Source organism: Oxyura jamaicensis, chromosome 14, assembly GCF_011077185.1.
Source record: "Oxyura jamaicensis isolate SHBP4307 breed ruddy duck chromosome 14, BPBGC_Ojam_1.0, whole genome shotgun sequence".
NCBI classification, from domain to species: Eukaryota; Metazoa; Chordata; class Aves; order Anseriformes; family Anatidae; genus Oxyura; species Oxyura jamaicensis.
This window is the reverse complement of record NC_048906.1, coordinates 4,850,470-4,869,376: the sequence shown is the minus strand read 5'-3', so window position 1 is coordinate 4,869,376 and position 18,907 is coordinate 4,850,470. Positions and strand designations below refer to the sequence as shown.

Below are 18,907 nucleotides of genomic sequence, written 5' to 3'. Positions count from 1 at the left end.
TTGTCACCGGCCCCGCGGCGCCGGCCGGACCCCAACATCTGGCCGCGGCACGTGTCCCCGGCCACCTCCGAGGCTGCGGGAGCGGGAGAGCAGCTGGTCGGGGGACAAGTGCGTTTCCTCCCCTTTTGGCTCGCGGAGAAAGGCGCTCTTTCTTCACTCGGAGTTTCGCCGGTCGGGCTTTTCAGCTGCCTCTCGAGCTACGGTTGCTGTGCCATCGGGTTGGAGACAAAAGGCGCCCGAGGAAAATAAAGCCCAGGCTTGAAGGCCGGGCTCTGCAGCAATAGCGGGAAGTGGTGACTGTGGGATTTGGTTCCTGTGTTTGTATGGTCTAACTGCTTTATTTTATTTATTTTTTTCTTTTATTATCGGAGGCTTCTTTGGCAGGACAGGTCCCTCCCCAGACGTGGGCAGTGCCATGCAAAACCAAACCCAGGTCCACAGCCTCCCTCAGCACTCGCAGCCCGGGGCCAGGGTTGGAGGGCTGAGCGGGGTTATGTAGATCCCAAACCCAGCAGAAGGCAAACGCTGGGGCTTGCCCGAGGAAGCTGCCTCCCTGCTTCGTCCTGCCTGGTATTATTAACATTGTTTATGCTGTGCCAGAGATGAATGGAGCACGTGACAGCAGGAAAAATGCAAGTTGGACAAGGGCCCTACCCAAAAATGCAGCAGCCCCTGATTATGGCATTACCAAGCAGACCAGGACCAAACCCAAATCCGCCTCCCTGTAGCAGACACAGCATGCGGTGGGAGAGAAAACCCCGAGAGCTCCCTGCCTGGCGAGACGGGGGTAAGGAGGGAAAGAAACCCTGGTGTTTGGTGTCAGTAAAATAGCAGGTTGGTGGCACATCCAGGAGCACTTCCCCATCAATTTTCCCTTGCAGCCCCCACTTTTCCCACCACCTGGCTGGGAAAACAGCGTCTCATTTTGCAAGGCGTCGTTACCATGGTTAGCAGTCACTGGGGACACCCCTGTAGGATTTATTTTCAGCCTGCACGGCAGGGGCTGCACACCGGCACCAGCTCCGTAACACCTGGGATGGGGTCTGCCACCTTTGCCATTTCCTCCAGTGCTGCCCAAGCTGGGCAGGATCCGACCCTCGTCTCCCCATTCCCAAATTCCTCTGCAGCCTGGTGGACGTGTGAGGGGCGCGGGTGGGCCAGGGGCTGATGGTGTGTGGGCAGTGGGGTACCCCGATGGGGGGCCGGGAGCAGCGGGCAGCCCCCTGAGGCCCCCCGGGGGTGGCAACAGGGGGGACGTGGCTGTGGCACAGGCGACCCCCGAGCAGGGGGCTCGTAGGGGGCTCGCACAGGACGCGCAAGGGGCGCGCAGGGGGCGCGCAGGGGGCGTGCAGGCACAGGGGCTGGAGCAGGGGCTGCCCACGCCCCACGGCCACGCGTGGGGGCGGTACCGAGCCGGGCCCGCCCCGGGTGGGCCGGGGGCGGTTTAAAAGCGGCGGCGGCGGCGCGCCGCGGGGACGGCGGTGGCGGCGGCGCGGGCGGAGCGCGGCCGGTGGCGGAGCGGGGCGGCAGGGAGGAGGTGGAGGCGGTGGTGGAGGAGGTGGAGGATGCTGAAGAGCTGCGGCAGGAAGCTGCTGCTGTCCCTCGTGGGCTCCATGTTCACCTGCCTCCTGGTGCTCATGGTGGAGCCTCCGGGGAGGCCGGGGCTGGCGAGGGGAGAGGCCGGCGGGGCGCAGCGGGCGCTGCAGAGCCTGGGGGCGGCGGGGCAGGCGGCGCAGGGCTCCGGCGGCCTCCGCAGCTTCGCCGATTATTTCGGGAGGCTGAGCCGAGCCCGCCGGGAGGTGCCCGCCGCCCCCCCGAGCCCACCCCGGCCGCCCGCCGAGGACATTTCCCCCCGCGACGTCTTCATCGCCGTCAAGACCACCAAAAAGTTCCACAAGGCGCGCCTGGAGCTGCTGCTCGACACCTGGATCTCCCGCAATCGCGACATGGTAAGGTCGCGACCAGCGGGGCAGGGCCGGGGACAAGGCGCGTGTCACCTCCTCCGGCCGGCCGCTCGTTGACATCGAGCGCCGGGGGGTGTTTTTGGGGAGATTTGGGGGGTTTTGGGGAGCGCGAGCGATGAGGGGGTGAGTGATGGAGAGGGCTCGGGCACCCCTGCCCTGGGCTCCCCGTTATGAGCGGTGCACAAAAACTCAGCCCTCGGCTCTGCCCTGCTGCCTCGAAGGGTTTCCACTGGGGAGACTGAGGCACGGTGCAGAGCACAGCCCTGGTGCTCCCCGCGGCTCTGGGGGGTCCCGGGGGTGTAGGCACTGGGCTGCCCAGGGGACATCGGCATCAGAGAGCTGTGCCCAGGCTGCAGGTCCCCTCGGCAGGATCTGGGCAGCACTTGGGGCTCTCACTGGTCTGCTCTGGCTCACCCGCACTGGGGCAGTTGCAGCTGGTGCCAGCCCTGAGCTCGGTGACACCCTGTCCTGGCAGCCCTGCTCTGTCCTTCAAGCTCTGAAAGATAATAATAACAAAAAAAGTCTGTCTTAGGAAATGTGCCTTGCCATCTGCTCTTAAGGCACTTTTTCTAGCCTTAGACAGCTTCCCGAGTAAGTTACGCCTCGTCCTAACCCTCCCGTCCTACTGTCTTCACGTGTTTCCTCCTGGCCTGGAATTGTTCCTCGGTGGTTTTTGGAAGCCTGAAGTGGTTGGGAGGGAAGAAGGGCGCTCGACCTGCCCGTGCCTCCTCTGCTCAGTTCCCTTGGACCCTGTGGGCGTGCTTGGCTCCTGTGCGTTACTCCAAGCATGCTGACTTTTCTTTTTCGTTTTCTTTTTTCTTTTTTTTTTTTTTTCTACTGGAGATCTTGTCCCTCTTTTTGCTCATTTCCCCGGGACTTGGCAGTGGCTCTGCCGTCTCTCCCTGGTACGGTTATTTAATGGAAGCCTCTTTTATGCTCTGCTGTCACAGTGAGGGGGTGGAGAGCGGTGGTGATGGGGGAAACGCTCTTTGAGCACCTACAGATGATCCTGGGAATGGCTGGTCTTCCCCCCTCCCCTCCCTCCTGTGAGCCCTGGCTTTCTTCTGTGTTTTTTTTTTTTGTTTTGTTTTGATTCGTTTGTCCGTTTGGATTCCCAGAGACCCGAGCCTCGGCTCTCACGCTGTCCCCCTGGGCAAGCTAACAAAGCCCCTTTTCTCCCGGCGCAGAGAAAAGGCTTCGCAGCCTCTTGTGTGGCACTTTCCATGGGAACGGGGGAGCTGGAGCCGGCCGTGTCCAGGTCAGGTTGCCTAGAGATGAGGGCCATGAAGCCAGGGGGGCCGCAGCCCGGCGAGGTGCCCGACTGACAAGCCAAGCCGCTGAGTGACGGCTCTTGTGCAGCACTTGAGGACAAGGAGCTGCGGAGCGAGCTGGAGGCGGCGCAAACCCCTGCGGGGACGGAGGGGATGAGCCTGTGTGCTGCTGGCATGAACTCCACCCTTCCCACGCTGACCCTGTCTCTGATTTGCGAAACCTCGGGGTACCCTGGGCTCCTCTGAGCTTGGGACCAAGCTGTTTGGTGGTGGCTTTTTGGTGTTGGTGCCATGTGGCTCCTCTCCATCCCTGCCCTGTCCTACATGGTTCCTGCATCACCTCCCTGCTGGTGCCCCGGGTGGTGGTGGGGCTGCCTGCACCCAACGGCTCTCTTGGTCTGAGTCAGGCCTGTCTCATCCTGTCCCTCTCGTTTTCGGCACAGGGGTGTGCGGGGAAGTTCCTGCCCGAGGGCTGAGAATCCCCTTGCCTGGCACAGCGTCTCCTTCCCCCCTTCCTCCTCCCAAAGTCTCCCCTGTGGCTCTTGGTTAGCCAGGCTCCATGGAGGGGTGAGAAGGGGTTAAAACTGGCAGGTAGCTTCAGCCTGCAGCCTGGCAGACAGGGGGAATAGCTATTGTGTTCTTCCTCCCCACTCTTTGTTCTGCCTACAATAGTCCCTGCTTCCTGTGGTCTGTCCCTTTCACCCCACCGCAGTGGGCTCACGCACCGGGCACCCCCTTCTCCTTCCTGCTTTTCTCTGCACAGAGGGCAGAGCCCTGCTGCCTTCAGAGCCCGCTCCCTGCCTTGCACGAGCAAGGCCAGACAGGAGGCACTGGGGAAGGGTTGTGGGGTTTTCCCCTCCTCGCTTTGGGGAGCTTTTCCAGCTGTCTCGGCATTTGTATCCTGAGGCCGTTGGAGTGCAGCCTGGGGGAAACTTTACACTTGAAAGAAAAGAGGGGGGAGGAGGAAAGTGGCCATTATGCACAAGTCCTGGATGCCAAGCTAGTCCAAACCACCCAAACCCACGGGTTTCCTGCTCAGTCGGGTGCTTTGCAGTGGCAGAATTGCACAAGAAACATCCAGGTCCCTGGGGCACCGAGGGCAGCGGGTGCTCGGCGCATGCCGCGGTGCCCACAGGCTGTACTGGGCTGTGCTGGGCTGTACTGGGCTGCCATCCCGCCCGTGTGGGAGCTGCTTGCTTCCCCCCAAAGCTCGGCACGATAATTGCAGGCTTTGAAATATTCTTGCTCCAGGCGCCGAGGAATGCATTTGCCTTCCGGAGAGCACGCTCCTCCGCTGGCGGCTCCCAAAATTTCTTTAGCACCTTGGCCAGAGTTTGTGTCCCTGGGGGCAACGGGCACGTGTCCTGCTTGGGTGCCCCCTGGGGAGCTGGGATGGGGGAGGCTGTTTGTGCCTTCTGTCCCTTGGGTCCCTTCCATCCCTTGGCGGTGCCCTGGGGTGTGCTGAGCACTGCTCAACTCTGCTCACGTGTGAGCGTCCCTCCCTGGGCAGCCTGGGAGGCAGGGTCTTTTTCGGGGGGGGGGGGGGGGGGGGGGGGGGGGAGCAGGGATGGGGCGCTGTCTGTGCGGTTAATTGCCTGCCTGTTAATTGCCTGCCCCTAACGATGCCGCCAGCCTTGTCAATAAGAGCCTCGGCGCAGGCGAGCGGCGTGCGTGGAGCGCCGGGCGGGAGGGCGGGGGACCCCGGCTGCACAATGAGCTCATTGTTTGCGCGGAGGTTATTAAAAATTATAGCATTTAAAATTACAGTGGAGGATTCTTCCTCTTGCTGCAAGGAGCCAGGGGGAGGAAGGGCCCTCGGCCTCTTGCCAGAGCCTTGCAAGCCCCTTCCCTGGCTCTGCGGGGCCGTGCCAGCCCGGATCCCATCCTGGGGAAAGCTGTGGGGACAGGGACACAGCCACCGTGCCCTGCCCGCCGAGGCGAGGTGGGGACTTTCCCTCCCAGCCGCCGCGGGCTGGAGCGGGGCTGTTTGCAGCAAACATCTGCTGGAGGGGACAGAAAGCCGGGCAGGGACCTGCTCCAGCAGCTCCCACACCTCCCCGAGGGGCTGCTCCTCCAACGCAGCCCATCCCAGCGGGGGCTTCAAACCCAGCGCCCCTTCACCGCCTCGCCCCAGGGCCCTCCTGCTGAGCGAGCGGCTGCTTCCCTCTTTTCCTTCGGGTGAAAGGGGCTGCCAGCCCCCCCGGGTGCTGCGGGGGGTGCCCCATCCCCTTCCAGCATGGGGAAGTGAGATGTGATGGGGAAGGTGCAGGATTTGTGCACTGGAGGGTCACGGGGCTCTCCTGGCCCAGGTTCCCGTTTTTGGCAGGGGAAGGGGGGGGGGGGTGGGCAGGTGTGATGTCTGCTGGGCATGTGTCAGCCCTGGCAGCCCCCTGGACTGCTCTAAAACGTGGCATAGGAGGAAGAAGGCAGGCTGCCCCCGCGTCTGGCCAGGCCCACGGGATGCTTTGCACAGCACCAAGCTCAGAGCAACCCACGAGCTCACTCAGAGGAGGGGAAATGAGTCACTGCGAAAGGAGAAATGGAGGGGAGGGTGAAAAAAAATTAAAGAAACAGCCTTCCCCAGGGGACCAGAGGTGGCTGGGGGACACCCATCCCCTCACAGGCAGACCGGGGCTGACACCATCCCCTGGCCACTGAGACCCCGGGGTGCCTCTGTGCCGCCTGGTGGGGCGGCCGCATTGTGCGGGGCCGCGTTCAGCGGGGGCAGCTATTGTTCGGCTGGGATTTGGCATCCTGTGTTTCTTGAAGTTGCACTTTGGAGAACAATGAGGCTTCCTGCGCCTCCCGGGGCAGGGGTCTGGGCAGGCAGGGCGGCCGCCAGTGTGCCGGGAGCGGGCCCTTCCTCTCCTCTGCCCCGCTGGGAAATCAACTGCGTGGGGTGGCAGGAGGGCTTGGTCCCCCTCGGTGCCATAGCTGGGGATGGGGGAGATGGGGAGGGGGCAGTGCAAGGGCTGGGGGCACTCGGTGTGGGAGAGGGGCTGGCAGTAGGGGACAGCTTGTGGCTGCGTTTTCCCATCCTGCTGCAAATGTGTCCTGGTGTCGGGGGGTGAGGGTGCTGAGGGGATGTGACAGCACCAAGCCTGCTTGGGGTGCTGCCGCTCACAACCAGCCCTTGGAGCTGCAGCTCTGGCCATGTTTCACCCGGTCCCAGCTGAACAGGGACCAACCAGCAAAGCCACCGGCGGGGTCCTGCGCATGTCCTCTTCCCCAGCCCTGGTCTATACTTGCAAAGCCCGGCCCCATCCGTGGCTGTAGGATGGCTGGTCCCAGGAGAAGCCTGAGCCACAGCTTTCCCCATCCCCTGGACATGGTGCCTTCTTGTCCCTCTCCTTTCCTGGCCCCTTTCCTCACCAGTTCCTCGACACCTCCAAGTGCCTGATCCTGCCTGGGGCCAGAGGGCTGTGCAGGAAGGGCAGATAAATTAATTTAAAAAAAAAAATGGTTTTGATTTGAAACTCTTGGCTGGGATCTGGCAGGGGGAGGTGGGGAACCTGTAGGGTGACTGGCAGGGCACGGCATGGACTGTGCTTGGTCCATGGTGTACCCAGGGTACCCCCGGGTCCCACCTGCATTGGGAAAACTGTGTGGGGATGTGCACGGGGGGAAGACGCCTCGGTAGGATGAGGGCTTTCGGTGTGGCCGGCAATAAACAATTGTCCCTGTGGCCTATTTATAGCGGCTGGGTCGGAGGATGGGCTGTGGGGTTATTTTTGGAGTGGCTGAAGGCACAGTTGCTGGACGGCACTTCTGATCTAATCAAGCAAACATTTTCAAACATTTTCTGTCTCGCCTGAATGGAGGCAGGGCTGGCGGTGGATGGGGACGTACCGGGCCCCACGTGCCTTGGGGTGGGTGAGGCAGTGCTTGTGGTGTGATCATCTCCTCCTTCCCTGGGCAGCTCCTCCTGACAATCCTGGGGTGCCAAGGACACCCTTGGCCCTGCAGCTGATGGACTGAGGTCTGCATCCCACATCTGTCCCCTCCTCATCATCAGGTCCCACATCTTCTAACCCTTACCAACCCATTTAGGGGCTGACCCTTGTCTGCCCCAAATCAGGAATGCACAGCAGGCGCTTGGCAGTGCATTTGTGAGAACTGCCTTTCCACCTCCTCCCCCACACCTTTTTCCCCCCCCTTTTCCCCTTTCCAAGCCTAAAAGGTCACTTGTAGCCCTGTCCCCAGGAACACACCCTCCCGTTCATCCCTCCAGCAAGTCCCTACTCTCCCCGCCGTCCTCGCTGCTTGACCGGGCCCTGAGCAAACCCGGCGCCGGGTTAACCAGCGCAGCTGTATGCTAATGACTGCTGCTGCCCGCTTAACTCTCCTCTGCTGAGTAAAGTCAGCCCCGCGCACCCGCTATTGTCGTGGCCCCGCTCCCTCCTCAAACAAACCACAAAACCCCAGCGCGCTGCTGGGGCCGGCTGCCCGCGGGGTGGCACCGAATTTCCAGCTTGCTTGTAATTCTTCAGCCCCAGTGCTCGGGCCCCGTGCCCCCCCCCACCGCCTCCTGCCTTTCCCCCCAGCCCTTTTGTCTTTCCTCCTTTGCCCTTTTGTGCACGTCTGGTTTTTAATAGTGCTTGGCAGCTGGTTGTGGTTTCTCTCCCCCAGCTTTGTTTGCTGCGCGCTGATTGATGGCGGTGCCTTTCCCACCCCCTATTCTCTGCTCCTGCTTCTCGCCCTTCCCCAAATCCAGCCCGAACAGCGGCCCCCGGCCCCCCCCTTTCCCGGGTGACATATGCCAGGAATTAGCTGTGTAAATAGAGGAGTGCAGCCGGGCGGGCAGCTCAGGTGGCAAGGGACAGTCCCCTCCTTGCGGCTGGCTGGAGGCACCCATGGGTGCTGCCGGCTCCTCCACCCCAGGGGTGTTGTGCAAGCAGCCAGGGACCGCAGCATGCTGTTGACACAGGTGGGGACACGGTTGGCACCTGGTGCTGTGGGCAAACACACCTGCCTGGGGAGGGCCCCAGGATGCTTTGGCATCCCTGCCGCACGTGCCGGTCCCTCCAGCTGGAGTCTGAAGTCCCTGCTTGGGAGGAGGGAGCTCTGGAGCTGCACCCGCTCCCTGCTCCTCTCCGTGCGCCCACCTCGTGCCAGGGTCAGCCCTTGCCTCTCCCAAAATACCATATGGGTGCCAGCGGGCTGCTCCCTGCTGCTGCTGCTGCCCCATGGGAAGGGCAAGAGGATGGGAATGCTCCAGGTTTGAGGAAGAGGCTCTGTAAATAGAGGATTGATCCAAGCCTCTCAATCCAAGGGCAAGAGTGTTATAGGGCTGCTTAGTGCCCTGGTGCTGCTTTGGGTTTTAGCCAGGAGGAAGAAGTCACCAACAGTGCCCCATGGGGACTGATCCCTGGCACTGCCCTGGGATGCTGGAACATGTCCAGAGCCACGTGGCCTCAGCCTCAAAGGTGCCTCATCTTCTCTTTCAGACCTTCATCTTCACAGACGGGGAGGATGAAGAGCTGAAGAAGCAAGCACGTGAGTCCGTGGCCCTTGTCCCTTTGTGTGTGTGACCTGGCTGAGCGTGATGGGTGCCTGGGGCTGTGCTGGGGTGTTCCCCCAACCAGGGAGCATGGTTGTTGTGTTGCCTTCCGCAGGGAACTCCAAAAAAAAGTCAAAAAATTGTGAAAAAAAAAAAAAATCAAAAAACTCTGCAGTTTAGACCCCGGGGTTTTGCAGGGATGTTTATCTGGCAGCCGCTGCCCGGGGTCGGGGTCAGCTCAGCCTATTCTCCCCATGCAAATGACTCCCTTTCAGGCCGGGAAGCGATTCCCTTTGAGCTGGGCAAGCAAATAACAGGTGGCTGCTGTGGGAAAAGGCAGTGGGAACAGAGAAAGGGTTTTAGCTGTCACATCCTGGGTGGAGAAGCCAGCCCCATTCCCTCCTGCCCCCTCCATCCATCCTCCGTGCTCCCAGGGTGCTGGGGGCACAGCCCCAAGGACAGGCGGGGTGATGTAGGGTGGCATTACATATAGGGTGGGGGTACTGGGATACTTCAGCCCCATTCCATCTCACCGAAGAGCCGTTCCTCCCGAAGTTTGTTCTTTGCCCAAAACAACATGGCGTGGAGACCACTGAGCACGAAGCCCATGGGGTTTCATGCCCCCCATCACACCTGGAGTGAACTTCCTCGTCTGGGGGAGCGGGATGCCCCAGCACCGGCGTTTTAACCCCAATTCTTCCCTCAGGAAACGTCATCAACACCAACTGCTCGGCCGCCCACAGCCGCCAGGCCCTGTCCTGTAAGATGGCCGTGGAGTACGACAAGTTCATCGAGTCTGGGAGAAAGTGAGTGGTGCTTGGGGACGGGGTTTGCCTTTCGGGGCTGTAATTCATCACAGGGCCTGGGCGGCCCTGGTATGACGGGGAGCTGCCCCGGCCTAGCGTGACGTGGTTGCTGCCGCTGCCGCAGGTGGTTCTGCCACGTGGACGATGACAACTACGTGAACGTGCGGACGCTGGTGAAGCTGCTCTCCAGCTACCCCCACACGCAGGACATCTACATCGGGAAGCCCAGCCTGGACCGGCCCATCCAGGCCACGGAGAGGATCAGCGAGAACAAGATGGTGAGGGGGGGACATGATGGGGGGACCGCCGTGGCAGCAGCGCCATGTGGGAAGCTCCCGTGGTGCTGGAGGGGGGAGGCTGGGGCTGGTTTAATATGGCCGGGGTCTGGGCCAGCCCGAGGAGGTCTCACTGCCTTTGCTTCCCCTCTCTCGCAGCACCCTGTGCATTTCTGGTTTGCCACGGGAGGAGCAGGGTTTTGCATCAGCCGGGGGCTGGCGCTGAAGATGAGCCCGTGGGCCAGGTAAGAGCGCTGGCGTTGCTCTCCAAGGGGGACCCGTCGAGGTCCCAGCGGGGCACAGAAGAGTGACAGCACCTTTGGGGATGTTTGAACGTGTCCCACCACCTGGCTCGCTTTGCCTTGATGGGGGCTTCTGCAGGGGCTTGGAAACAAGCTAGAAAGGACCTAAATTCCCCTAATTCTCTTTTAATTAGAGCCGGGCCGGGCGCCCAGCAGCCAAGCGCAGGCCCCACGGGGTGCCCACATCCCCCCGGGCCTCGCTCCGCTGCAGCTCCTCTTTGTCTCCCCACAGCGGGGGCCACTTCATGAGCACAGCGGAGAAGATCCGCCTGCCCGACGACTGCACCATCGGCTACATCATCGAGTCCGTGCTGGGCGTCAAGCTTATCCGGAGCAACCTCTTCCACTCGCACCTGGAGAACCTCCACCAGGTGCCCAAGACGGAGATCCACAAGCAGGTAACCCTGCCCCGAGGGCCCTGGGCTGCCTGGAGGGGTTGGGATGGTTGGTACCTTCATACGGTTTTATCCTTTGTGGTGTAGGCACGCAATGGGATTTTGGGAGCCTGGGAGCAGGGTCTCCAGGGTTGGGTGCTGGAGCTAAAGGCTGAAATCCCCAAATGAAGTGTCCTACAATGAGGTTTTCAGCTGAGGCTCCTTGGTGGGATCCCTTTGCAGTGCAAGGAGGAGTGACCTTTATCGTGAGCCACCTAAAAACTGGGCATCTCAGCTGAGACATGATAGATGTGCAAGCCCCATCAGCCTGTCCCAGGAGGCTGTGAGGAAACGGGGTGAAATTTGCAGCCCCCCCATCGATCCTCATGGCCACGTCGGCTGCTTGACCCTCCCGTGCTTTCTCTCCTAGGTGACACTAAGCTACGGCATGTTTGAAAACAAACGCAACTCCATCCACATGAAGGGAGCCTTCTCTGTTGAGGAGGACCCATCCAGGTGAGACAGGGGGGTCCCATCCCGCACCCCGCTGGCAGGGACCCCCCCAGGGCCATGCCACCGCATGGCCACCACCACCTTGTGCTCAGCACCGCTCCTCTCCTCCACAGGTTCCGCTCCGTGCACTGCCTGCTGTACCCCGACACGCCGTGGTGCCCTGCCAACGTGGTGTACTAGGGAGACGTGTGTCCCAACCTCGTCCCGAGTCTCCCCGGTATCCGACGGGCGTGCGGGACCTCGCGTGTGTGTGTGTGGCCGTGTCGGCCCTCCGGCCGGCCGTCGTTGCTGTGGTATTGCACAGTGTGTGTGTACTGAAGGCTGCTGTGCGGCCCCTTGTCCCCTGCCCTGCCTGCCTGGCCGTGCGCCCCCGCTGCCCGCTCTGGGATGGCGGGCATGGACGGGTCCTGAGCACTTAACCCCGGGGCATGGGGGGGCTGCCTCGCCTGGGTCGAGCCCCCCGCCCACCGGCCAGCCCTGCGCCATGCGTGGGGAGTGGCAGTCGGTGCTGCGCAGCTCTGCCTCACCCTGGCTTGCTTTTCTTTCTTTCCTTCCAGATGTTTTTTTTTTTTTTTTTTTTTTTTTTTTTTTTTGGTGTGTGCCTCCCCACCCTCAGCTCTAACCCCTCCTTGCTCCCGCAGACCCCTAACCTGTCCCCATCCTTTTTCCCAGCCCCCAAATCTCAGCATTGAGGCTCTGGCTCCTCGCAGGCAAAGTTTTTTTTATTATTATTTTTTAACCTGGCCATGGCAAATGCTGGGACACATTGCAGTGCTGCAAAGCTGCTGGGTGCTCAACGGCCACCCCGCAGGGAGACAGTGGGGCAGACGGGTGGCTTTGCAAGCCCAACACCACCAGCATTAGCTCCATTCCCCGGAGCTCCCTGCATCCTGCTGAAATGTTTTCAGCGGCGTAAATCTATGCACTATTTATAGAGACTAATTTAAAGGCTTTCTATAAATACGGGGGGCGGGAGGAGGGCTTTTCCGGAGCTGTGTTTGTGCAGCGTCGAGGTGTCTCCCTCCACTGCCACCTCCCTGCCCGACAGCGGGGTCGCTGCGGGTGCAGGCTGAGCATGGGCACCCTGCTCCTTTGCAAAGTAGCACTTCAGGGTCTGTCCTTGGGGGCCACATGGGTGTCCCCCCACCAAGCATCCTCCAGCGGGTGCTTCTGGGGTGGCTGCAGTGCCCAAGAGGTGCTCGGCTGGGTGGGCACCCTCTGTGGGCCAGCAGCGTTTCCCAGCCTGGCTTTTGCTCTCTTCCTGTGGCACCCCAAAAGAGCAGATGTCCCCCCACACCATCGCAGGCTCTTCCCCTGGCTCTGCTCCTACACAGGGTGCACCCTGCAGCAAAGCCAGCACTGGGGGACCGAAGAGCAGGGTCCCACTCCCCCAGGCACATCAGGAGCAAAAACGGTTTGGGAAATGCTGCTGGAGAGCAAAATTTGCCATGAGCCAGGGATGGATTTAGCCCAGCGCGGGCAGGGACAGGGGTCCTGCATCCCCCTGCATCCCCCCGCGGCCACTGCCAGCCTGCGCTCCCTGGGGAGAAACGGGCAGAGCCGGAGCCGAATGTTCCCAACCTGAAGCTGAGTGAAGATAGCCCATAATGGGTGCGTTGTAAATATGTTATCGTGCCAGTATTTTTTTACTGTGCCTTTTTTATAAAAAAAAAAAAAAAGACAAAAAAAAAAAACAAAAAAACAAAACCAGCAACATTGAGAATTATGTAGATTTTAAAATGCTTTTTATACATTTTCTGTGGATCAGAAAAAAAAAAAAACAAACAACCTTCTGATAATCTGTTTAAGAAAGAAAAAAAAATTGCGATGTCTTGTAACTATCACTTACCTTAATTTATATGTTCCAGTATCTGGAACGTCACTCTGTGCTTTTTGTAACTAGGATGTGTTTAAAAGCAATAGGTGTGGGTTGGGGAACCAGCATGGACAGTGTGTTCTCAGGGACTTGAACCCGATCGCTGCCACGGGGCCCCCGTGGGAGCCGTCACCAATAAAGCAGCTTTTTGCTGACCACAGTCACCTGGTCCTGGGCTCCGGTGTCTCTTTACACATGGGCTGCGCTCGTTTTCGTCCCTAATGAAGCTCTCGGGGCTGCATGAAGAGGCTTTGCCCCTGCATCCCCCTCTTTTCTCACGGGTACCGGCCCGTTTGCATTCCACGGAGGGGGGGTCATCTCCTCCTTCCCTTCCCCAAAAGGCTCCATCAGGGCTTAGCACCTCAGGAATGGGTTTTCCCAGGCTCTGGGGTGGGAGCGGAGGCCGGGGGCGAGGTGAGAGCCGGTTGTTAGCAGGGGGGTGTTAACAGCCGGTCGGCAGGCGTGTGCGTGGGAAGGCCGGGGGCTGCAGGGGGCCCGAGCCCCTTCCCTCTGACACCAGGAGCCACCCAGCCTGCGTGTGCTGTGGCACCAGCGTCAGGTCTGCCCCCCCGCTTCCTAAACCCAGCACTGTTTGTGCAACCAGAGAAGCTTTCATCTGCCACAGTCATCTCCTTCCCCCGCCCCCCCCCCCCCCCGGCCTTCCTCTTTACCCAGCATCTTTTATTACAGGTTTTTTTTTCAAGGCACACACTTACTTTACAGTTTCGCTTGAATTTCTCGGTTATCATGGGTTGGACTTGCTAAAAATACATCCTAGCAGGAAGTCAGCATGTGCTAAAGCAACAACCCCCCTCCCCTTGAGACACACACACACAGCCTTCAGGCAGCCCCAAAATGAACCAAAATCCCCCCAAGGAGCCCCCTCTTGGGCTGCTGCATGCAGAAGGGAAGCGAGCATCACCCCAAAACTGACACCCCAAAAAATGGAGAGCCCAATAGTGTCTCAGACAAAGAGGGGACGGTGGAAAGCGAGCCCTGTGAAACCGCCTGGCCCCAGCCATGCAGCGGGTGCAGGATTTGGCACCTCTCAGTCCTCTGTCCCCACTTCCCCCCCCCCCCCCCAACCCCTCCTGGCACGGGGTCACAGAAGGGAAACTGCGTCAGGCGCAGGAAGCCGTGCCACCCGCCGCTCGCCCGCGCATTTTCCTATTGCTCGTGGGGCTGCGGGCGCTTCCCGGCAGTGCAGGGTCAGGCTGGAGGAGCCCCAGGCGCCCTCACCCCTTCCCCAGCCTTGCCCTCCCTGGGTCACCCGAGCGGAGTGGGTGCCAAGGGCACGTTTCTGGCAAAAACAGCCCAAAATTGTGTGTCCACCATCATCTTCATCATCATCCTCCGAGGGGGGGAGGCTAAGGGGAGCTGGAGGCTGCAGCCTGGTGCTGGGAGGGGGCTGCAGGGAGCCCTTGGTGGGGGGGAGGCTGGGTGCTGCACAGTCCCTGGAGGGGGATAAAATAAATAAAATAAAATAAAAATAAAATAAAATAAAATAAAATAAAATAAAATAAACCAAATCAAACCAAAATAAAATAATAAAAGCACCCCAGCAAGCCTTCAGGACCAGCCCAGGCAGAAAACAAGCCCGCCAGTTCATCCCACACCAGGCTCCCAGCCTCCTTACTTGCGGGCTGAAAAGTAAATAAATACAGGCATTAATAAACAAAAGGAAAACAAAAGCAAGCCCTGCTGCTCTCACATACTTGGCGGGCTCATCAGGCCAGCCCGCTTTCATCTGCGCCCCCGGCGCTGGTGTGGGACGTCCTGTTTACGAGCGCTGCAGCTGGGGCTGCTCCTGATAACTCGCGGTACCTTTTGGAGCAAAACTGTGTTGGGATGGAGGGCGAGGACGAGCCTGGCTTGGTAGGGACACGGCCACCATGTAGGGACCTCTCTGTGACACCGCCGTGCCCCAGAGATGCTCCAGCACTGTGCCGAAGGCTTCCCCAGCCCCCTGGGGAGGATTGCAGCATTGAGGGCAGAGAGTGAGACTCTGCATTAGTCATTTTTGCTGCTCTCTCACCCCCCCCCCCCCTTTTTTTTTTAATACTAAAACTTGCATTCGGGTCACTCAGTGTGCTGGATGCTGTGTGAGTCGCTGCTTTCCCAGCCGGCTCACAGCGCGGGAGCGCCGTGGCGCAGAGGCATTTCGCTGGGGACTCGTGTTTGTGCTGCGATGAGATGAGCACCAGTCCTGGCAGCAGCCCCGGCGAGAAATAGTTGTGAATCGGGATGGGAGGGGATGACTGGGGATGGAGAGCCTTGTGTGAATCCTCTCCAAGCTCCACTTCCAGCTGCTCTGGCCAGCAAATGGGGAACATTTGTGGGAAACGAGAGTAAAAGTGGCCAAATCACAGAACCCAAACAATGCACATCTGGCTGTCCAATGCACCTCGCTGTCATCTATTGACCTGTGTTTGGGAGCTGCACGTCCCAGCACCAGGATGGGTGAGCCCATGGATGGGACAGGAGGGTGTCCCCTAAAATCCCTCACTAGCATCTGCAGTCTTGGTAGGATGGGCTGGAAAGCCGAGGGCAGCCAGCTCCCAAAGCAGCTCCTGGCCATCTCCCACCTCCCCCTAAAGCTTGCTTACCTTCTCACCCTGTATCCCTTGAAGGTGAATAAAAAAAAATACCCCCAAACCTTCCAAAAGTGTGTTTTTCTCCTCCTGCCTTCTAAGACCAGCTGTGTCTCTGTCCAAACCAAGACCCCTCCTGCCCCCCACCCCGGGGCTCCCAGATCCTTGCTGCTTCTGGTTTCCCAGCCGCGCAGCGGGGCTGCCTCTGCTCCTTCGGCTGCTTGGCAAGGAGGAGGCGAGTAGGAGCTGAATCGAGCATCTTAAGCACAGCTGGGAGCACTTCCCACAGCGCTGCCGGCCAACGCTGTGGGACTGCTATATGGCTCTGCTGCCGACCCCTCCGTCCTCCTCATCCTCCTCTTCCTCATTCTCTGTGGATGTGTCCCCCTCTGTCCTCCCCACACTACGATGCCTTCACTGGGAGGACCGTGCTGGGTTTGTGCTTATCCCCAGTGGGTGCAGGAGACTAAAACCACCGTGACACTGCAGGTGATGCTTGGCCACATCCTAGGGACCGCCCCGTACTTTTCCTGAGAGCCAAGACATAAGGACATGAGCATGGGTGCACCATGGCCAACTAACTCTCCCCAGGCTCCCCCGTGGTCGGCACAGCTGTATCCTGCAGGGTCCTGAGCACACATCGGCCCAGGGAGCCCCCCCAGCAGGCACAGGGCATTTTGGGGCACACAGAGTGATTTATAAGCCCCTTGGGGAGCAGGGGCTGGAGCAGCCAACCCTGCAGCAGCCCCACACAGCTGCGTTTGGAGCAGCTCATCTGCGTGCCTGGTGATTTATGGGGTAAGAGCATCCATCCCATCCCATCCCGTGGTGTTCAGCTGGTGGGAAGAGGAAGGGGGTGGGTGGGAGAAAAACTTCTCATCACCAGCATCTGCAACACCTCCCAAAGCCCCTGCATGGACCCGGGAGGGATTAACAGCCTGTCCTGAGGGCTGAACAGGGATTTTCGCAGGGCTCGCTGTGAGAAACAGCCTGCCCCAAGCTGCTTTAAGGCAGGACCCTTCCTGACTGCAGCTCCAAGATAAACCACTGTGCAACCCCACATACAGAAATAGAGACACGAGGCATGGACAAGAAAGTCCTTCTGCTCCTGCCATCACCTTTCCCCTCTCCCCATGCTGCATACGATGGCACAGCACCGTGCCCAGCTGCTCTGTCGCAGTGGCTGGACCCGTGACCTGAGGTGGCCTCATCCAGGCTCGCCTCCTCCCCTGCCCGGCCACCCCAGCAGGCAGGAGGCTGCCGGTAAATGTGCTGGGTGGTCACAGCCTCTGCCCCGCCACGCGAGCTCCACAGAGCTGCAGAGGAGCCCTGCAGAGCCCCTGGGGCTGCTGCCTCTCCCCTCGCTCCTCCTGTGGCTGCCTCCGCTTCAAACCCTTCTGGCTGCCAAGAACAGGACTTCAGCATCCCCATGCGGTCAGACAGATCTCTTTCTCCCCTTTTAGGCTTTGCTCTCAGCTGTTCAGGACCAGTGGGCTCCCAGCTCTGGTCCTCGCATCCTCCACCATACAAGGGGAGGCTGCTGAGCTCCCGAGAGCATCCGTGAAGGGGTGACGGGGTCATTCCTCAGGGACAGGTGTGCTTTAGAGAGCATTGCAGAGGACAAGATGCAATTTTGGCTGCCCACTGGCTTCCCCGGGCTGGGAAACATGAGGAATCGCAGCTCTGGAGAGATGCAACAGAAGGAGGGCCATGGATCCAGCTCTCAGGTGTGGTTGATGGAAGAAATTGGACAAATCCAGCCTCAGCCTCGGCACGCACACCACCACGGGCAGCAGGAGTCACCACCCAGCCACTGACCGGGGACAGAGGCACAGAACCGGTCCCAGCAGGCACACAGCAGCCAGCACCGTGCTGCCTTTCCAGCGCAGAACAGCCGCCAACCACCACCACCTCCTGGAGGCACCGCTCCTGTCGGCACAGCTCAGCACACGCCAGTAACAAAGATATTTGAAAACATCTCCTGGGGGCACCCCTCCCTCCCTTATCTTAGAGGTCGGAGATCTAACGGCCCACTACTGAAGGCTGATCAGAAGGCGAGGTTTATTCAAACACATATTTCACCCCGGCTCCTGGGGGAGAAGGGACCCATGTAGGAGGGTGAGCGAAGCCTGCGGCTGCGGGCACGGCCGGCTGGAAAGCACTGGGAAAGGTCACCGGGACAGTGGCCTCGCACGTTCCCATCCCTGGTGGGAGTCTGTCAACCTGGTAAAATATTTACGTGCTGACTCTGGTGGGGGCTTTTTCTCCTTCACGCTGTTGGCTTCCCTTGGCTGCTCCAAGCCCTTTGTGCCTGAGGGGGTTTAATCAGCTCAGGGCAGGGAGCGAAGGTGGAAGGCACGGGTTCCTCCGTTAGGGGGAAAAATAAGGGGGGAGGCCAGTCTGTCAATTATTAGTGAGGGGAGGAAGACTGTTTTCTGTTGAGATTCACACAAGAGTGAAAGGGGCAGCAAAAAGCCATCGGTGTTTCTGCACCATACTGATGGGTTTGTGACCATGGGAGTGGGTTTAAGTCTAAAGATACACAGTGCTTAAAGAAATACGGCATTAACAGAATGAAACCCTCGCTCACACCAGTCTGGCCTGCCAAGGGAGCAGGAAAGGTCACGTATGATCTGGGGGAGAGGAGCAGGGCAGGACACCAGCACGGAGAAGGGTGCACAGTGCCTGCAGCTTGGCCACAGGGCTGAAGGCAGCTGTCCCCTCTCCGTGGCCCTCAGACCAGTGGTGCCACATGGCAGTGACATCCAGGGGCATTGGTCTGGTCCTTACAGCAGCACCAGGTAATTTGGGATATAGTTGAGTCCCTTCATTCGACTGACTCAGGCAGGAAACATCAAGAGAGACACTGCAGATGGGCACTGTCCGTGGACACTGTGTGCCGTGGTCAGCATGCCCCCCCCCACCAGAATTCATCCCCCCAGGCACGCTGCTGCAGCCCGTGCAGGATGACGGGTGAAAACACCTCATTTCTGAAGCAGGATTAGTGCAACTTTCCCCCGGAGGGAATGTCTGCACAGCTCCTTTTTCTTCAGAGGGCTGGTTTTGAAGCTGGCTGGTTCAACTGCAACAGCCCAGACTTCAAATCGAATCAGAAATCCCAAAGTCTGATTTCTAACAGCAATCAGATTAGGCTGAGAGCTACGACCAGAGAAAGCAGGCCTGCCAATACTCCTGCACAGACTTAACACACATAAACATTAGCAGGACTGACACTAATGCTTCGATTTCTGTAGTAAAGGACGCTCACACTTTTGTTCTTTCCATTCCCCAACAGCTACGAGAATTCATGGACCTATTCCCTCCTGTCCTTAGCCTGTGGATGTACCAGAGGTAATCAGAGGATGTATGAGAGGCAATAAAAATTCAGGCAGGTTTATGAACTAGGGAAAGAATGTGAATCAATAAATAGGAACA

The 18,907-nt window shown here is 59.5% G+C and overlaps 1 protein-coding gene across 1 annotated transcript; it reads left to right on the top strand.

Moving 5' to 3' along the window:
- The first annotated feature begins 1,472 nt into the window (after window positions 1–1,472).
- LFNG (LFNG O-fucosylpeptide 3-beta-N-acetylglucosaminyltransferase) lies at window positions 1,473–13,050 on the top strand. Its single transcript, XM_035339570.1, has 8 exons — window positions 1,473–1,949; window positions 8,683–8,731; window positions 9,442–9,541; window positions 9,666–9,819; window positions 9,976–10,061; window positions 10,351–10,516; window positions 10,923–11,008; window positions 11,119–13,050. Exons 1-8 carry the CDS (start codon window positions 1,566–1,568, stop codon window positions 11,183–11,185), a joined length of 1,092 nt encoding a protein of 363 aa, XP_035195461.1. The 5' UTR covers window positions 1,473–1,565; the 3' UTR covers window positions 11,186–13,050.
- The last annotated feature ends 5,857 nt before the right edge of the window (window positions 13,051–18,907 follow it).